The sequence below is a fragment of the Poromitra crassiceps genome (assembly GCF_964638095.1).
Source record: "Poromitra crassiceps genome assembly, chromosome: 19".
Lineage (NCBI taxonomy): Eukaryota > Metazoa > Chordata > Actinopteri > Beryciformes > Melamphaidae > Poromitra > Poromitra crassiceps.
The window spans coordinates 12338032-12355759 of record NC_139646.1 but is presented as its reverse complement, the minus strand read 5'-3'; the positions used below and the strand labels follow the sequence as shown (position 1 = coordinate 12355759).

At 45.0% G+C, this 17728-nt stretch overlaps 1 protein-coding gene across 1 annotated transcript; it reads left to right on the top strand.

The window, feature by feature from the left end:
• Window positions 1-709: 709 nt before the first annotated feature.
• bmerb1 (bMERB domain containing 1) lies at window positions 710-16257 on the top strand (the record flags this gene model as incomplete). The annotated part of the gene is made up of 6 exons (XM_083655642.1): window positions 710-797; window positions 7368-7488; window positions 11424-11497; window positions 14367-14481; window positions 15949-16031; window positions 16139-16257. 6 exons carry the CDS (start codon window positions 710-712, stop codon window positions 16255-16257), a joined length of 600 nt encoding a protein of 199 aa, XP_083511768.1.
• Window positions 16258-17728: the final 1471 nt, after the last annotated feature.

Genomic DNA, 17728 nt, shown 5'->3' with positions numbered 1-17728 from the left:
ACAGCTTGTAGTCCTTAGTCCCTGGGCAGAAAGGCTTGCCTGGTGTTGGCCTATTTATAGTCTGCTGCTGTGTATTTGAGTTTTCTATAGTCTAGGGTCACCCCACTATCTCTCTCTCTACCACTGCAAGAATGAACCTGTAGGCACCTATTAATAAAGGTGTGTGTAAATTAGTAACAGACTGTCCAGACAGATTCCATTGCTCATAAGCCTCATGCAACCAGACACTCAGAGTGGAAACACCTGTCACTCACCCCCAACAGCTGCCTGCCACACAGATAGGCTACACTTCAGCCTCCCTTCATAAAATTAGTCTAGCCTAGCCTAGCCTACTTGAAGGCAGAGCTTTCAGATATAAACTCCAAAATAATTCAAAGACTAAAACTCATACTCCAAGGTGGTTACTGTGGCTGGCATATTGTTTTGTTCGATGTCGTCTCGTCTCTATGCCAGTGGGTGTCTCCAGTTTTCACCATCCTCCACTGCGCATGCTCCCTGCATCCTTCTTCTCTCCTCCACCACGTCGAGGGATTTGAAAGCTTGAATAAAGATGCTCGACGTCTCGGGTCGCTGGAGCCTCGTCGCCGGGCCAAACTGAATCGTCTCAGTACGCGAAGAGGAACCGTACACGTAAAAGACTACCGGCCCGGGCCTCCTCGCTTCTCGGTTCGGTACTCATTTTATTTTATTTCCTTTTTCTACTCCCGCGATGGAGCTGAAGAAATCAATTTCGGACACGGAGCGCGCGCTGAGGAGCTACGGCGCCGTGTCAGAAACGGCATGGACCACAGACAAAGGTGAGCGGCATGCATGAGAATATGATGCTTTATCGACCACTAGACCAAAACCGAGCTGTGGCGGGTTTCGTGATCTTTTCTGGACATGCTTCGCTCTAAAAGAAAATACGATCAGTTTGCTTTTTGCATGCATGCATGGATCACTCACTGTTATCGGTGCTAATAAGTTAGGCCTATTATTATTTCCCCATCCACACTGTGCAAAATGAATGTGAAATAGGCTAACCCATCAGAGCAGTATGCCTATGGTGTCTGAGCCATCTCTCTGAGCTGTGGAAGTAAATGATCTCGGATTCGCGGGGGTTGTGTGGTTTCGAATGGATTAGCAAAGGCGCCTTCCATGCTCCCCGGTCTGAACAATTATAGCCTACAGCAGTGATTCTCAACCTTTTTCATCAAGGACAGTTACACCTATTAATTTAGTCCACATCAGAGCCTTGGACCCCCATTATACGATTTCTTGAACCCAAATCTGAGAATATTTTTTATCATTAGATCATATGATTTTGTCCAGAATTCCACGACTCTCTGTAGGCTATAATGCAGAGAGAGATAACAGTGAAACAAAATAGTCATTATTCTACATTATCTAATTGCGTTAATGTCTTCTTGTAGCCTAAACAGTGTTGAAGTTTAACAACTCGGAAATTTGCTGCAGACCGTCTGGAATCCCCCAAGGAGGCATGGTGGTCCCCACACCCCTCATTAAGATCAACTGAACTATGCAAGCCTAATTTCAAACTTGTCTGTCTGTCTGTCTGTCTGTCTGTCTGTCTGTCTGTCTGTCTGGTGCTTTTATCCAGTGTGTTAATCTGCATCCTGAACCTGCAAAGTGCTGGAGCTGGAGAGGTCTACCTGCTCTGAGTCAATAAATACACTGATAGCACTGCAGGGCTGCACTCTGATCAACACTCAAAGGCAAATCAAATATGAGCATAATGGCAAACTGGCAGTAAGTAGCTAAATGGTGACTAACTAAAGCTTTAGTGTAGGCCTATAAGACAGTTTAAATTAAGGTTTGTATACATTTTCAGACAGTATTCCTCACTTTTGGTAATTGAGCAACATTTTGAATACTGATATGAATCATGATGTGAGAAAGGGGGGGATGCATTGATGCAACCAAGAAAGTGAAATATTCTTGAATGTGTCTGATTCCACTCAGGTGAATTCAGTAGATTGAAGAAGAAACTCAGAGTCGGGGGGAAAAATAAAAATCTGTGGATATTTTTAGACAGCACCAGTCATCTCTCTCCCTCCGCCCCTCTCTGTCTCCCACAAACACGCATTCAGTGTCCCCATTTTCCTCCATGCACAGAAGAGCTCGCTCACACACACACACACACACACACACACACACACACACACACACACACACACACACACACACACACACACACACACACACACACACACACACACACACACACACAGAAAGAAAGAAAGAGAGGGAGAGAGAAACCCCCCAAGCTCATTTCCTCTTGTTTCTAATACAAAAGCAAATATCAAAGGTGTTACCTTGCAGTTTCTGTTGTGTGTTGGCCATCTGTTTTGGGGATGCAGTGCAGCACAGCACTGTTCACAGTAATGTACACCGTTTGGACTGTTGGCTGCATCACATGCAGCTTCTGAATCTGATGTGCACATGCTGTCATGTCCATGCATCATCCAGGCTCTCAGTAGCCTGTGTTTATCAGCTATTAACCAATCTATTATAGTTTTGACAAGGGGGTTTGTTTTAATGCAGCTGTGGTAATTCAGTTTGATTCATTAGCAGGGGTGTCCGGTTTACATCTGCCAGTGATGCGAGAGACACCGGTGAGGAAGAGTTCTGCATACAGCTTGTGTTGAAATGTTGGTTGAAACTTGGATGGTGTGAACTTCACATTCAATCTGCAGACCGGTACTCATACTGGACCGAATTGCAACTCAGATTTAGATACCTCAATTCGTAAAATATCCGCCCTCCAGTGAATGGTTACACTTTAGATTAGGGGATGCAGAACGCCTTGTAAATGAATTGTAAATGATTCACATCCTTTATAACAGGTGAGGAACACTTCATTTACTAACAGTTTATAGATGACTTACAGACACACATTTGAAATTGTGATATGTTAACATAGCACTTATTCATAATATACAAATGTATATTCATGTTTTGTAAATGATTAGTTCATCATTAACTAAAGGCTTACAAATGACTTATGACTGAACGTTATTATAAAGTGTTACCAAAACAATTATATGTTCAGGCATCGTTTAGGCGCCGGGACCGTTTTAAAAGTATCGTTTTAGCACCGGTATCGGAAGAATATGAAACGATACCCATCCCTAATGAGGAGTAATTCATCCCTTTCCTGCCTTGTAAACTTGCTGATGCTGGTGAAATAGCTTCCTCAGAGGAGAAGGCGCTTTTCACAGTTTAGTTTACGAGCTCTGCATCTGTGTAGATGTTAGCTTATTGAACTGGCCCTCTGCCACTTGAATGGATCGGTCAGGACTTACTGCAGCTGTCTTATTGATGGTCAGCACGTGGTGCTGTGTCTGTGAGGGAGAACTATGAACAGAGAGAGAGAGAGCCAGAAACAGAGAGAGGGAAACAGAGACACATTTATCATAGCTTGTTACTGACCTCTGTTGCTTCTCGTATCAGCTGCAACGCCTGGGCAAAATGCTACTTTTATTTCACCTTGACGTCTGTTGTCGACAGAGACTGTGGATGATGATGATTCAGTATCAAACCAGCCTGCACAGACTTCTGTGTGCCATGGTGAGTCAAACCAGCCTGCCCATGCTTCTGTGTGCCATGGTGAGTCAAACCAGCCTGCACAGGCTTCTGTGTGTCATGGCGAGTCAAACCAGCATGCACAGGCTTCTGTGTGCCATGGTGAGTCAAACCAGCCTGCACAGGCTTCTGTGTGCCATGGTGAGTCAAACCAGCCTGCACATGCTTCTGTGTGCCATGGTGAGTCAAACCAGCCTGCACAGGCTTCTGTGTGCCATGGTGAGTCAAACCAGCCTGCACAGGCTTCTTTCTGTGTGCCATGGCGAGTCAAACCAGCCTGCACAGGCTTCTGTGTGCCATGGTGAGTCAAACCAGCCTGCACAGGCTTCTTTCTGTGTGCCATGGCGAGTCAAACCAGCCTGCACAGGCTTCTTTCTGTGTGCCATGGTGAGTCAAACCAGCCTGCACAGGCTTCTTTCTGTGTGCCATGGCGAGTCAGCTCCATTCTCAGCAAGCGTCCATGAAACAAGCACAAACACAGACTGCAGCTCCCATCACAGTCTGTGTTTCCCACCCAAATTAGAACACATTTAGGAGAATCATCAACACACGAGTGAGGGGTACTATTGGCATGGCAACAGCTCAAGGGGAGTTTGGGAACCACTGCTTCGAGTTACAAGACATTATTTCAGACGCTGTAATAGGCCTGTCACAATAATCAATGAATGGACTTAACGTGATGGACATGACCTCAATCATTTTGCTGACCTCTATAATTGCCCATGATGTACTTTGCATGTTTGTTTACATAAGAAAAGCTATAGAGACAGTCCGCATGTCTGGGAACGCCCACAAAATGTTATACGGCTGGCTCGCGAGTGGGGTAAAACCGCCCATATATCTCATGGGCTGACTCACCAAGAGACGGTTCTGCGGCTCTAAACTACAGGTTTGGGGGTTCTAGAGCAGAACACAAGACGTCTGCTCAGATGTGCGTTTACTGCGGTGGTTAAATCCCCGATCGTGTCTGCCTGGGCTGGGCTATCAGCTAAATTCTAACTTTGCTGAATAGATAGAACGGGGGTTTTTACCCCACCCTGACCACGCCCCCAGCCAGGCTGAGCCAGCTAGACCAGCATCTATGACGAGACGTGGCTTCAACCTATGCTGAGACATGTTTTGCTGTTATTTCTGCTCTCAAAATATTGCATCTTCAAAACGTTTTAGGGACTGGGGGGAAAAAAAAATCTGTTTTTGATTCTTCTTCCATTGAAGGTTAATGAGTTTGACATTTTAGTCAAATAATTTGGTTTGTGCCCAGGTTTAGTAAATATTCTTATATTCTCAGCTGCCAATTACAGTGAGAAAAGACCCAAAACATTTAAGATGCAAGGTTTCTACACTACAGGAGCTGACACATATCTGTGTCTGCTCCTGCTGTCTCCCTCCCTGTGGTAGCCTACATTTGCTTGGCTGTTAAATATTGATATGCTGCACGGAGCAGCAGGGGAACATGCTGTCCACAATACAGGCTGTCAGAGGTATGAAGTGAAGTGTAACCCTTCTTCTCTTGAAATAGAAACATCGTATAAGTAGAATATTATTCGACATGTAGTACTACACAATTTTCTTTTCTTTTTAGATTTGTTTTGGGTCATTTTTGCTTTTGTTTGATAGTTCACACAGGAGATAGACAGGAAAACTAGAGAGGGAGATCACTTACCGACAGAGTGACAACGGATATCCAATATCATGATTTTAGCTTTCACTGTTAAAAATCGCAGAATAATTTTGTATTGGCAATAGAGAAACCCTGTCACTTACATGTACGTAAAATACGTACATGGTGGTTAGAAATAGTGTTGTAAAAAGTGCAGTAAAATAATTATGTTCCTCAAATCAATGAGACTAATAATCACGATCACAATAATTATGCGTATCATTTCAGCCATACTCATGCAGCCCAATCCAATGGCAATCCATATATGTGACCAGGCCTGTCATGAGGACTCATGACAGTAAACATGCTGTAATACTCTGGTGTCATCGGGGGTTGGGTCACCATTTGAAATGGCACTGTGTAATCTGTGTTGGTCAGAGTATTGATCAATGCAGGGTCTTCCAAGTATTGATGAAGTAGCATTTGGTCAGTAGTGTTTACTGGGAGCAGGGTGTCCATTCTCTGCTTGCTATTGGCCGAAGGGGCGGGGGGGGGGGGGGGGGGGCTGTGAGGTCACTGTCCTCGGTGCGAGGATTAGCCCAATCAGCGAGAAGCAGCCAGCAGTAGGTCATGGATCTGTGTCAGGATCAGGTATCTGCTGTCTTTAACATCATCTGACCTGTCTTGCTGCCATCAAAAGACAGCCTAAAATAGGAAAGTTGTGTGAGTGTGGCTGCATTGTTTTATCCTCCTGGCATCATTTCAGCTTACTGAGACATATTCTAAGACCAAAGTGTCCACAACAAAATAATGGACAGCAATCATTTGTGCCAAAGTGGATCAAAGTGTCGGAATCAAAACTTCAAACGCCTCTTTTTCTCCCGAACATTTGGTTCTTGGCTGCAGTGGCTGTAAGATCATGAGGAGATGAGGCGAGGAAACGTGTTTGCCACCTTATGAGTTAGCCACTTTCAGTTTAGTAAATGTGTTGTCACTTGAGGGAAGTGACAACACAGTCCTGGAAGGGGGCTACATATTAGGGATGGGCATTTCTAGCAAAAACACTATTCGAAATTCGCTGGCCAAATTCGAATTTAATTCGAAATTCGAAAATTAAAAAAAAAATGTAAAAAAAAAATATATATTTTTTTTTTTTGTGTGAGTGAAATGTTGCATTGTCTCCCCTGATTCTAAGTCTACGGCTTTATTAATTAATATAAAAAGCTTCTGCTGTGGATTTTTAGCTCAAACAAGCATTGCACCACTGAAGTAAAGAACATGTTACATGACATTGACATTTTCGAAAATAAAAAACAGTTTTGACAATCATGAGTGGTTCATCAAATATTTAGTAGGCTCAGGTCTGAGTGCCAAAGGGGTGCCAAAGTCACCCCCTCTCCCTCTTCATGGGATTTCATCCGCCATTCATTTTTCCATAAACCTTGCTTAAAATGCTTATAAAAATTGTTTTACTTGCTCAAACCAAGCGATTTGACTATACTTAGAATCAGGGGAGACAATGCAACATTTCACTCAAAAAATCTTTTTTTTTTTTTTTTCCCGAATTTCGAATTTCAATAATAAAAGTCGACCTTGATAATAACAACGATTATTCGAAAATTCGAAATTCGATGCCCATCCCTACTACATATGAGTACGTTTTGACGATGAGAAACTTCTCACAAGCACCCTTTGGACATGATTGTCACATGAATGAGAGTGAATTACAAATGAGGTATGGGTGTCATACCTACATGTATGGACTTACAGGAGCGTTAGATTTGTCATTTGGCCATTGTGTTCAGTTCAGTGAGCAGTGTCCAAGATAAAGAGAACAAAATAACAAAGAGGACTGAAGCAGTGCTGTGTTTTGAAAGACTCTCTTGTGTTGTTCATGTTGTTTTGCTGGGGGGCATCAAAGGGAGGATATTGATGCTATGCTGAGATATTTGCAGTGTCTGGCTTCATCGTGGGAGCAAAAAAATAAGTAGGATTCTTCAACCTGAAAAAGGCAAAGTCGCTGTAGTATTGGAAGAAAAATCTCTCTGGGATGTTAGACATTATTTCACTCTCGTCCACCCATTCTGCTCTATCGATTGATCTGTCCTCCATCTGATATCTTCTCCTTTCCCGTTCTTTCTCTGTACTCTGTTTTTCACCCATCTCCCCTCCTGCCGCTCAGGCCATTCGGACGTGTCCATGGCAGAGAGCACCATGTCTCCAGACGAGATCGAGGTGGAGATGACTCGTATCCAGCGCCTGCGAGAGGTCCTGGTGCGTCGGGAGTCCGAGCTGCGCTTCATGTGAGTGGACTGACTGTTGAAATGCCACTTGTTTTTGTTGGTCTTTAAAACGCTTGACACTCCACTGACCACGCTCCATAACATACACTGACCACGCTCCATAACATACACTGACCACGCTCCATCACATACACTGACTCAAGTGCCATGACAGCATGACGTGACAGGGTTGATCCTCAGCTGGTGCCATATAAATCCCTTTTGCTGTCCTTGATGATTAGTTGACAGTTGACACTTTTCGTGATATTTTTTGAAGACTCTCATTATACAGTTTCCGCTGCAGGCTGCTCAGTCAAGCTGGCCATGTGTCATTGATTATTCAGAGGGCTGAACATGCCAGGCGTAGTTGAATGAGTCACCGTGATGAAGTCGTTTGCTCCTCATCATATAACACAGAGGATTAATGTGGATCAATGTTCAGGAAGAGGTTCATTTCCCCCAGTCTGTTCTAAAGCTTACTGGCTTTGTTTGAGATATCAGAGGAAATCTGGTGATGAGGTGAAGGTTGTTGTTTGTTAATAACTGATCGAACCAATATTAAGTACTATAGCAGCACTTAAAGGCTGGTGTTTTTCCCTCATTGCTGGCCAGTAGGCCCTTTAGGGTCAGAAGATGATAACGGACACTCACTCACTCACTCACTCACTCACTCACTCTCTCACTCGCTCACTCATGGACGTTTAGTGATGGGAGCTGGCTAGGGCTAGGTCAGAGCCGTATAATAGAAGAGTTCCGACATCTCCATTCACTCCAATGGACCAGTTTTTTTACTTTTAAGAGTTCAGGAAGTAAGTTCCTGGATTAAGCAGCACTGTCGAGTTGCAGCAAAATAGACAGTTTGTGTTGTACTCTGAAAGGGTTTTTCATCCCTTGAATCAAATTGTACATTATCAGCTTTATTTTAGCATGCAAAAGTAGCGCGCGACCCATTCCTGGCTGTTCATTGGCTAATGAGTCTCGCATTTTGGTCCTCCGCTGACGCCACTCTCTTACTAGAAGACACTAGGCTAGGTATAGGAAGTGTAGATAGTAACCTGGCAGGTGATTGGATGAACCATCTGTCTATCACGGGTAGATCGCTTTGAGGTGACGGATGAGGTGACAAATGAGGTGACAGATGAGGTGACGGATGAGGTGACAGATGAGGTGACAGATTAGGTGACCGATGAGGTGACAGATGAGGTAACAGATGAGGTGACAGATGAGGTGACAGATTAGGTGACAGATGAGGTGACAGATGAGGTGACAGATTAGGTGACGGATGAGGTGACAGATGAGGTAACAGATGAGGTAACAGATATGTGACGTTTGAGAGAGATCAGTGATCTGTGTAGAGAGATGTCAGTTAAAGTGTGTCGGTTCACACATTCACTTGAACAGCTTCATTAGCCTGCCACACTGCCTGTCTCTGTGTTGTCAGGCTCTGTGTGACTCCGAGTGGCACACACACACACACACACACACACACACACACACACACACACACACACACACACACAATTAGGGATGGTGAATACAAGGCAGAACGAGAGAGGTAGAGACAGAGAGAGAGAGAAGCTGAAGGGAGGGAAGTGTAAAAAAGGAGTGAGGGAGATGGAGGAGGAGATGGAGAGCTGAAGGCAGAGAGAGGAGGAGGAGAGCTGTGGATGAGTCATCAGCTGATTTATAGCAGGCAGAATGAAAGCCCTGCTAGCTTGTCACCAGCGCTCTGGAGAGGAGAGGAGAGGGGAGGGGAGGGGAGGGGAGGGGAGGAGAGGGGAGGGGAGGGGAGGGGAGGGGAGGGGAGGGGAGGAGAGGAGAGGAGAGGGGAGGGGAGGAGAGGAGAGGAGAGGGGAGGGGAGGAGTGGGAGGCTCGGAGAGACGACAGAGCCCGAGAGTGTGAGGAGCCCAGAGGGGCGTGTCCTCGGGTCCGCAGGCCACAGCCAGAGCAGAGTGGACTCTGATTTATACAGCGTGTTTTTCATCTGCCCACGCGTACTCTCCTCATCCATGACATGATGCCCCAGGCTATGGTGTTACACAAACACTGGGCTTTCCTATTCACCTTTCCCTTTTGTCATGGGCTCTCATGATTAGAAGTGTTGGAGTGGTGTTTGCTCTGACACCTTTCAGCTGTGTTCATATTGATGTCCTCAGCTGTGTTCGTATGTATGTCCTCAGCTGTGTTCATATGTATGTCCTCAGCTGTGTTCATAATGATGTCCTCAGCTGTGTTCATATGTATGTCCTCAGCTGTGTTTATATGTATGTCCTCAGCTGTGTTCATATGTATGTCCTCAGCTGTGTTCATATGTATGTCCTCAGCTGTGTTTATATGTATGTCCTCAGCTGTGTTCATAATGATGTCCTCAGCTGTGTTCATATGTATGTCCTCAGCTGTGTTTATATGTATGTCCTCAGCTGTGTTCATAATGATGTCCTCAGCTGTGTTCATATGTATGTCCTCAGCTGTGTTTATATGTATGTCCTCAGCTGTGTTCATATGTATGTCCTCAGCTGTGTTCATATGTATGTCCTCAGCTGTGTTCATATGTATGTCCTCAGCTGTGTTCATATGTATGTCCTCAGCTGTGTTCATATGTATGTCCTCAGCTGTGTTCATATGTATGTCCTCAGCTGTGTTCATATGTATGTCCTCAGCTGTGTTCATATGTATGTCCTCAGCTGTGTTCATATGTATGTCCTCAGCTGTGTTCATATGTATGTCCTCAGCTGTGTTCATATGTATGTCCTCAGCTGTGTTCATATGTATGTCCTCAGCTGTGTTCATAATGATGTCCTCAGCTGTGTTCATATGTATGTCCTCAGCTGTGTTCATAATGATGTCCTCAGCTGTGTTCATATGTATGTCCTCAGCTGTGTTCGTATATGTATGTCCTCAGCTGTCCTCAGCTGTGTTCGTATGTATGTCCTCAGCTGTGTTCGTATGTATGTCCTCAGCTGTGTTCGTATGTATGTCCTCAGCTGTGTTCGTATGTATGTCCTGAGGCTCCGATTCAACAAATTCCCTCTTTGCCCTTTTGGAAAGGTACAGCATTGATGACATGTAGAGGCGGATTTCGAGATGCAATTTTTCTTGTTGAAGCACAAATCCATGCTCACGAGGTGCAACCTGAAATCCAAAATAGCACGCTGAGAGAGAAAGGTGCAACACTTTCTTGGAGCAAAAACTAGGTCAAAACCTAATGCTGTATGTGGCTGGACCCTGTGTGCATGTGCCACGTGCCAGTCAGTACCCTGTCAGTCAGTCACTGACTCAGTCAGTCACTGACTCAGTCAGTGAGTCAGTGACAGAACAGATGCGGTACAGCCAAAAATAGAAGATAACCAATGGGTATAGCTACTTGGCTAGCTGACCTGTTCTGGCCCAGGTGTTGCGTTGACCTCCCTCGGACAGCTCAGGCCGGTTGAGTGGATAGCGTCCGGTTTGTTATAGACGCTTGACACAACGTAAAGACGAAACTCACAAAACGAAAAGGAATGGTGCGCAAGTCGCTGTCCGACTCCTCTCTTCTGTCTAGACATACATTAAGAGAGAGAACGCTGCTTCCGTGCACGCTGCTTGTGTTTTGAGGGGTAGTGTTCAGCAGGCTGACAGCTTGTGGGAAAAAGCTGTTAAGCATCCTGGAGGTTTTAGAGCGGATGGACCTGTATCTCCTACCTGAGGGCAGGAGGACGAACAGTTGATGAGCCGGGTGAGATGAGTCCTTGATGATGCTGTGGGCGCGGCGCAGGCAGCGGTCACATGCATTTTATATTTACATTAATCCCATAGTTTGTTTTCCCAATTATGTTTTCTCTAAGTGTTCACTACAATATCATTGTTTACTGTAACATCATTGTAATCAGATGAGGTTAGTGGAACCAGCTAATATGTGCATGTTGTTCCTTCATGTAATGAAAGGCAGCCATTCATTCTCCCCCCTTCTTTTTAGGATGGACGACGTTCAGCTCTGCAAAGACATCATGAGTCTAAAGCAGGATCTGAGACAGATTGTTGCAGTACCAGGTACAAATACACACACAGTACACACACACACACACACACACACACACACACACACACACATACACACACACAACTCGGCCGATCCCCGGCCGAGTCATACCAACACGCGCGCGCACGCACGCACACACACACACACACACACACACACGCACACGCACACGCACACGCACACGCACACACACACACGCACAGACACATGCACGCATGCGCACGCACACACACACACACACACACACACACACACACACACACACACACACACACACACACACACACACACACACACACACACACACACACACACACACACACAAACAGCTGTGATGGCAATATGGGCCAAGGGAGCCTTCCCAGGCACTGATGTGGCTAAGCAAAGCTCCAAGTCGAGGCTGCGCAGAACCATGCCGGGCACTTAACCCTCTCTCACCGTAAGTGCTTGCATAGCCTCCCACTCCTGAGGCGACTGGATTTTGTGGGCCAGGAGCCTGGTTGCAAGCTGGGGACTGAGAATGACAAAAGAAAAGAAAACAAACTGTCACCGTTTCTTCATTGATTGGAAGGTAACAAGACTATGCACCTAGATTTTTCCACATACAGTTGTTCAAGACGTTTATTCAGCACTTTGACTTTTTAAATTCCATAACCTTCATAACCTTCTATTTTTTTCATATATTGTATATACAGTACATTTTATCATTTGTACACAAAGGCCAAGCCACCTACCCTCCATCCTACTACATACATATCCATCGCACGCACGCGCACACACACACACACACACACACACACACACACACACACACACACACACACACACACACACACACACACACACACACACACACACACACACACACAACAGCTGTGATGGCAATATGGGCCAAGGGAGCCTTCCCAGGCACTGATGTGGCTAAAATGAGTTTCAGTCAACTCTGTTCATTTCCTCTGTCTAAATGGACCAGGGTCTATTTGTGGGGAGTGCTGACACAGTCAAATATGGAGTCATTCCACGGCCGCCCCACTGCTGCAGACTGTCGCCACAGTTGGCTCAATATGACATTCAGTGAAAATGTGCTTACGTGGAAAAGCAACTAGAACAACAAATTGGATGGTTGTGTTGACATCAGATGCATCATATAATGTAGGTATGATGTCATCATACTGTAGGTACGATGTCATCATACTGTAGGTATGATGTCATCATACTGTAGGTACGACACTGAGTCTCAAGTTATGCTAAATACAATGCAGTGGGAAGTAGGGTTGGGCGATATATCGTATATTGTTGTCCAATGAATCGATATATCGTATCGTGATCAAACTTGTGATTTCCACCCCTAGAAATTACCTTGCATGTCTTTTAACCTGATTGACCTCCCTGCCACTCATACAGTATTTGGCACCACTGCTCATGTGCAGTGAACTGAACACACTTGTATACAGAATTGCCATATGTTGACACTGACAGCAACATCCCCATGATGAGCCCCATAGGACATATGAATGCACATTTAGGGGCCGTATCAGCCTATTATAACACTACAGTACAGAGAGTCATGATGTGACAGAGAGTCATGTGACAAACAGACCCTGCTGCTGCGACATTATTCCACTACAGTACAGAGAGTCATGTGACAAAGAGACCCTGCTGCTGCGACATTATTCCACTACAGTACAGAGTCATGTGACAGAGAGTCATGTGACAAACAGACCCTGCTGCTGCGACATTATTCCACTACAGTACAGAGAGTCATGTGACAGAGAGTCATGTGACAAACAGACCCTGCTGCTGTGACATTATTCCACTACAGTACAGAGAGTCATGTGACAGAGAGTCATGTGACAAACAGACCCTGCTGCTGTGACATTATTCCACTACAGTACAGAGAGTCATGTGACAGAGAGTCATGTGACAAACAGACCCTGCTGCTGCGACATTAGCCTGCGCCCCTCAGCATGACCTACCCCCGGGGGGGGCAGCGCCGCATCTCCACTTTATCTCCAGCTGGGATAAAGAGCTGATGCTGCACTCCTTCACAAACCTTTCTCACCTGGCAAACACACCGCACCCTACCTCTGGAGCTGTGTGTGTGTGTGTGTGTGTGTGTGTGTGTGTGTGTGTGTGTGTGTGTGTGTGTGTGTGTGTGTGTGTGTGTGTGTGTGTGTGTGTGTGTAGTGTACATGCGTGCGTGCGTGCACTCTAGCTAGTCTGTGTATCTTTTTCTGTGTGGTGGAACATGAAGGTTAGGGGAGTAACGAAGACAAAGCAAAGCCCATCAAAATGCGATGGATCTTGAGTTCTGGGGCCCAGTTGCACAAAGCACCTTAGGTTAAGATTTCCCTTAGAGTCAGAGTTAAGGTGTCCATAAAATAGAACCGGCTGCACACAACACCCTTAAATCTTGTGCTTATGTTTTCCTTCAAATGTTTAAACTTATGGAGAAGATTTAATGATGTTTTGTGCAGCCGATTCTATTTTATGGACACCTTAACTCGGACCCTAAGAGAAATCTTAACCTAAGGTGCTTTGTGCAACTGGGCCCAGAATCTTTCACTGTGAACATTTCTCAGCCAAACAGAAAAAAGAAGAAGAAAAAGAGAATTTGCTGGGATTTGCATAATTGAGTCAGTAGCTTACTTGTTATAAATTATTCATGAGGGAAGTATTTAAGATCCTGTTTGTGATGTGAGTCAGTATTTAGAAACCAGCTGACTTTGCTGTAAGGTCGGCTTAGCTCTTGCATCGGTGTATTGCAGATATCTTATGGGAATAAATAAAAGATTAAGGCTAATGCCCCCCTGAACCCCCCACTCCATCTATTCCTTCCTTCCTTCATTCCTTCCTTGCTTCCTTGCTTCCTTCCCTCAGAGAAAGACAAGACCAAGAAGCACAAGCAGCGAGAAGAGGAGCTGATCCTGAAGATCCACAAGCTGGTGCAGAAGAGGGATTTCCTGGTGGATGATGCCGAGGTGGAGAGATTAAGGTAGAGCTGCACTAATATATCAGGGACAGCGCTAGGTTATTCATATCCGGCAGGCTCAACGTATTTGGGAATTTAAAGTGGAGACGGGCTTATTTACACAGAGACAGAGCAGGGAACAGGTAGCAACAGCTCCCACACAGAAGGCTGGCAGAGAGACAGTGAGCAGGAGAGTCAATAAAATGTGTTGAGTAAACATGGGTCTGGAGGCAGAGGACTGGGTCACTTCATCATCGTCCATGCTTTGTCATTTTTACTTCCTCCTGCTCTGTTCCCCGGCGACAACCCCACTCTGTCCCTGACACAGACATCACTTACAGAGCAGATATGCTGTGCTATAAGCCCACTCTGTCCCTGACACAGACATCACTTACAGAGCAGATATGCTGTGCTATAACCCCACTCTGTCCCTGACACAGACATCACTTACAGAGCAGATATGCTGTGCTATAACCCCACTCTGTCCCTGACACAGACATCACTTACAGAGCAGATATGCTGTGCTATAACCCCACTCTGTCCCTGACACAGACATCACTTACAGAGCAAATATTCTGTGCTATAACCCCACTCTGTCCCTGACACAGACATCACTTACAGAGCAAATATTCTGTGCTATAACCCCACTCTGTCCCTGACACAGACATCACTTACAGAGCAGATATGCTGTGCTATAACCCCACTCTGTCGCTGACACAGACATCACTTACAGAGCAGATATGCTGTGCTATATAAGAGTACAGTTTATAATCATTAACTGTAAGTGCGGCGGCATTTGTGAGACCTCTCAATTAGATTATAGAGATTGTATTTTGGTGGGTTATTTAAATCAGAAAACTATACGAAATGATTAGGATGTTCGGATTGTGGAATCTATATTGCCATACTGTGACTGCTAGGCTTTCAAAGCAGTTAAATAGAGGCAACTTGCATAATGCCTACTGTATTCGACTGACTGACTGACTGACTGACATGGCTGTGTCCTGACTGACTGATGTGACATGGCTGTATCCTGACCCACTGACTGACATGGCTGTATCCTGACTGACTGATGTGATGTGGCTGTATCCTGACCCACTGACTGATGTGGCTGTATCGTGACCCACTGACTGATGTGATGTGGCTGTATAATGACCCACAGGCTGATGTGATGTGGCTGTATAATGACCCACTGACTGATGTGATGTGGCTGTATTGTGACCCACTGATGTGATGTGATGCTGCTGTATCCTGACCCACTGACTGATGTGATGCTGCTGTATCCTGACCCACTGACTGATGTGATGCTGCTGTATCCTGACCCACTGACTGATGTGATGCTGCTGTATAATGACCCACTGACTGATGTGATGTGGCTGTATAATGACCCACTGACTGATGTGATGTGGCTGTATCCTGACCCACTGACTGATGTGATGCTGCTGTATCCTGACCCACTGACTGATGTGATGCTGCTGTATCCTGACCCAGGGAGCGCGAGGAGGATAAGGAGATGGCTGAATTCCTCCGGCTGAAGCTGTTGCCCCTGGAGGAGAAGATCAAAGTCACACAAAGTGAGACGCTGCAGTTTATAAAAACACAGAGAAAGGTGTATCACTCACAGTTCATTTCCACAGTGTGATCATCTCTCTCTTTACTCTCCCTGCTTCTCTATGTCAAGGTCCTCCAAAGCCCAAGAGACATATCCCAGAGCCTCCGCCCAACAAGCCGTCCATCACCAAGTCAGGAGTGGCCATCATTAAAGACTGCTGCGGAGCCACCCAGTGCGCTGTCATGTAACCAACAGAGACCTCCGTGTGACCTCTGAGTGACCCCTGCTCCTGTCCCCCGTCTCAGAAAAAACACTCCCATCACATGCGCTCTCTTTTACATCACTTCCTGTGACCCAGAGAACCCTGGACCCCCGAAGCTATGAGAGTTTCCCCTTGAGACTGATCAGGATTCACATTGGTAATTTAACCACAGATAAGGCTTTGGCTGGGCGGTGTGGTGGAAACTGATCCCTAGTCAGCACTCAGGGGAAAAACGTCTGCAAGTGGAGACTGCTGAATAAATGTACAGAAGAAATAAAGGGGCCGCTCAAATGGAATATATAGAGCGGATATGAGAGATGATATGTGAGAGTAAGACAGGGAATTTGTGAATAAATAAATATATACACACACTGTATATATATATACAGTATATACATACACATACATACATACATACACAGTGTGTGTGTGTGTGTGTGTGTGTGTGTGTGTGTGTGTGTATATACTGTATGTGTATATATATATATATATATATATATATATATACATAACATAAATAGATCTGTTCATTCAGAAACAGATCATGATAACATTCCCTGTTAAGATGACAGTATGATCCATGAACTACAAGCACAATGTCCTTAAAATGAACTACAAATTCCAGGGTTCTCTGTACACTAGGAAATCATCATCTTCTGTTGTTCAGTCATGTTTGACAACGGGTATTTATGCTTCCATTCCAGCCCTTTAACACCAACCTGTTAAACCTCTTTGCAGTCCGCCTCCCATCAGTTTCAGCAGACCCACAAGTCTGCTTTTATATACACAACACATCTGGCTCAGATCTAACATGGCTGCTGATAAAGCGACTGTTGGAAACAGGTGTATTTATGCGGTGTAAGAAATGATGTGCCAGCCTGTGGATGTTTGTTACTGGAGTTGAAGGATATTTGTTGATGCTATGCTTTGGCTAGAACAGCAGTTTAACTCTACACAAACACGTAACGTTAAGAGTTGCTGTCCCCGATGTAAAGTGATAGAATTGACAAAACAAAATATCTGGTGGTCATTGAAAGTTCCCTTTCAGTCCGTTAGTGCGATGCTTCCTTTAATCACATTACCAAACATAATGCAGGTGTTTTGTTGTTTAGGTTTCATGATACATCTTTTCATTCCCCAATGTCAATCCATGACCATCCAGCTATACTAACTTCGTCTTAGACGTCAGCTACTGGGAATTACAAATGGCCATGCTAATACAAGAGCATTCATAGTTACTATGGATATTGCTGATGAGAATTAACTTGCATCCTATCAATTTCGTCTTGCCGTTTTTATGATAACCAGGAAGTGAATGCAACTCTTGGAAATGCCTACAATACATGTAGTCTCAAGATGGTGTATGTTTGATTGTATTTAGGACATTAGTGACTCATGTCAACAAAGTGTTGCTCTTTGTCACTTTACTTTTACCTTCCTTCTGATACTTAGCACTC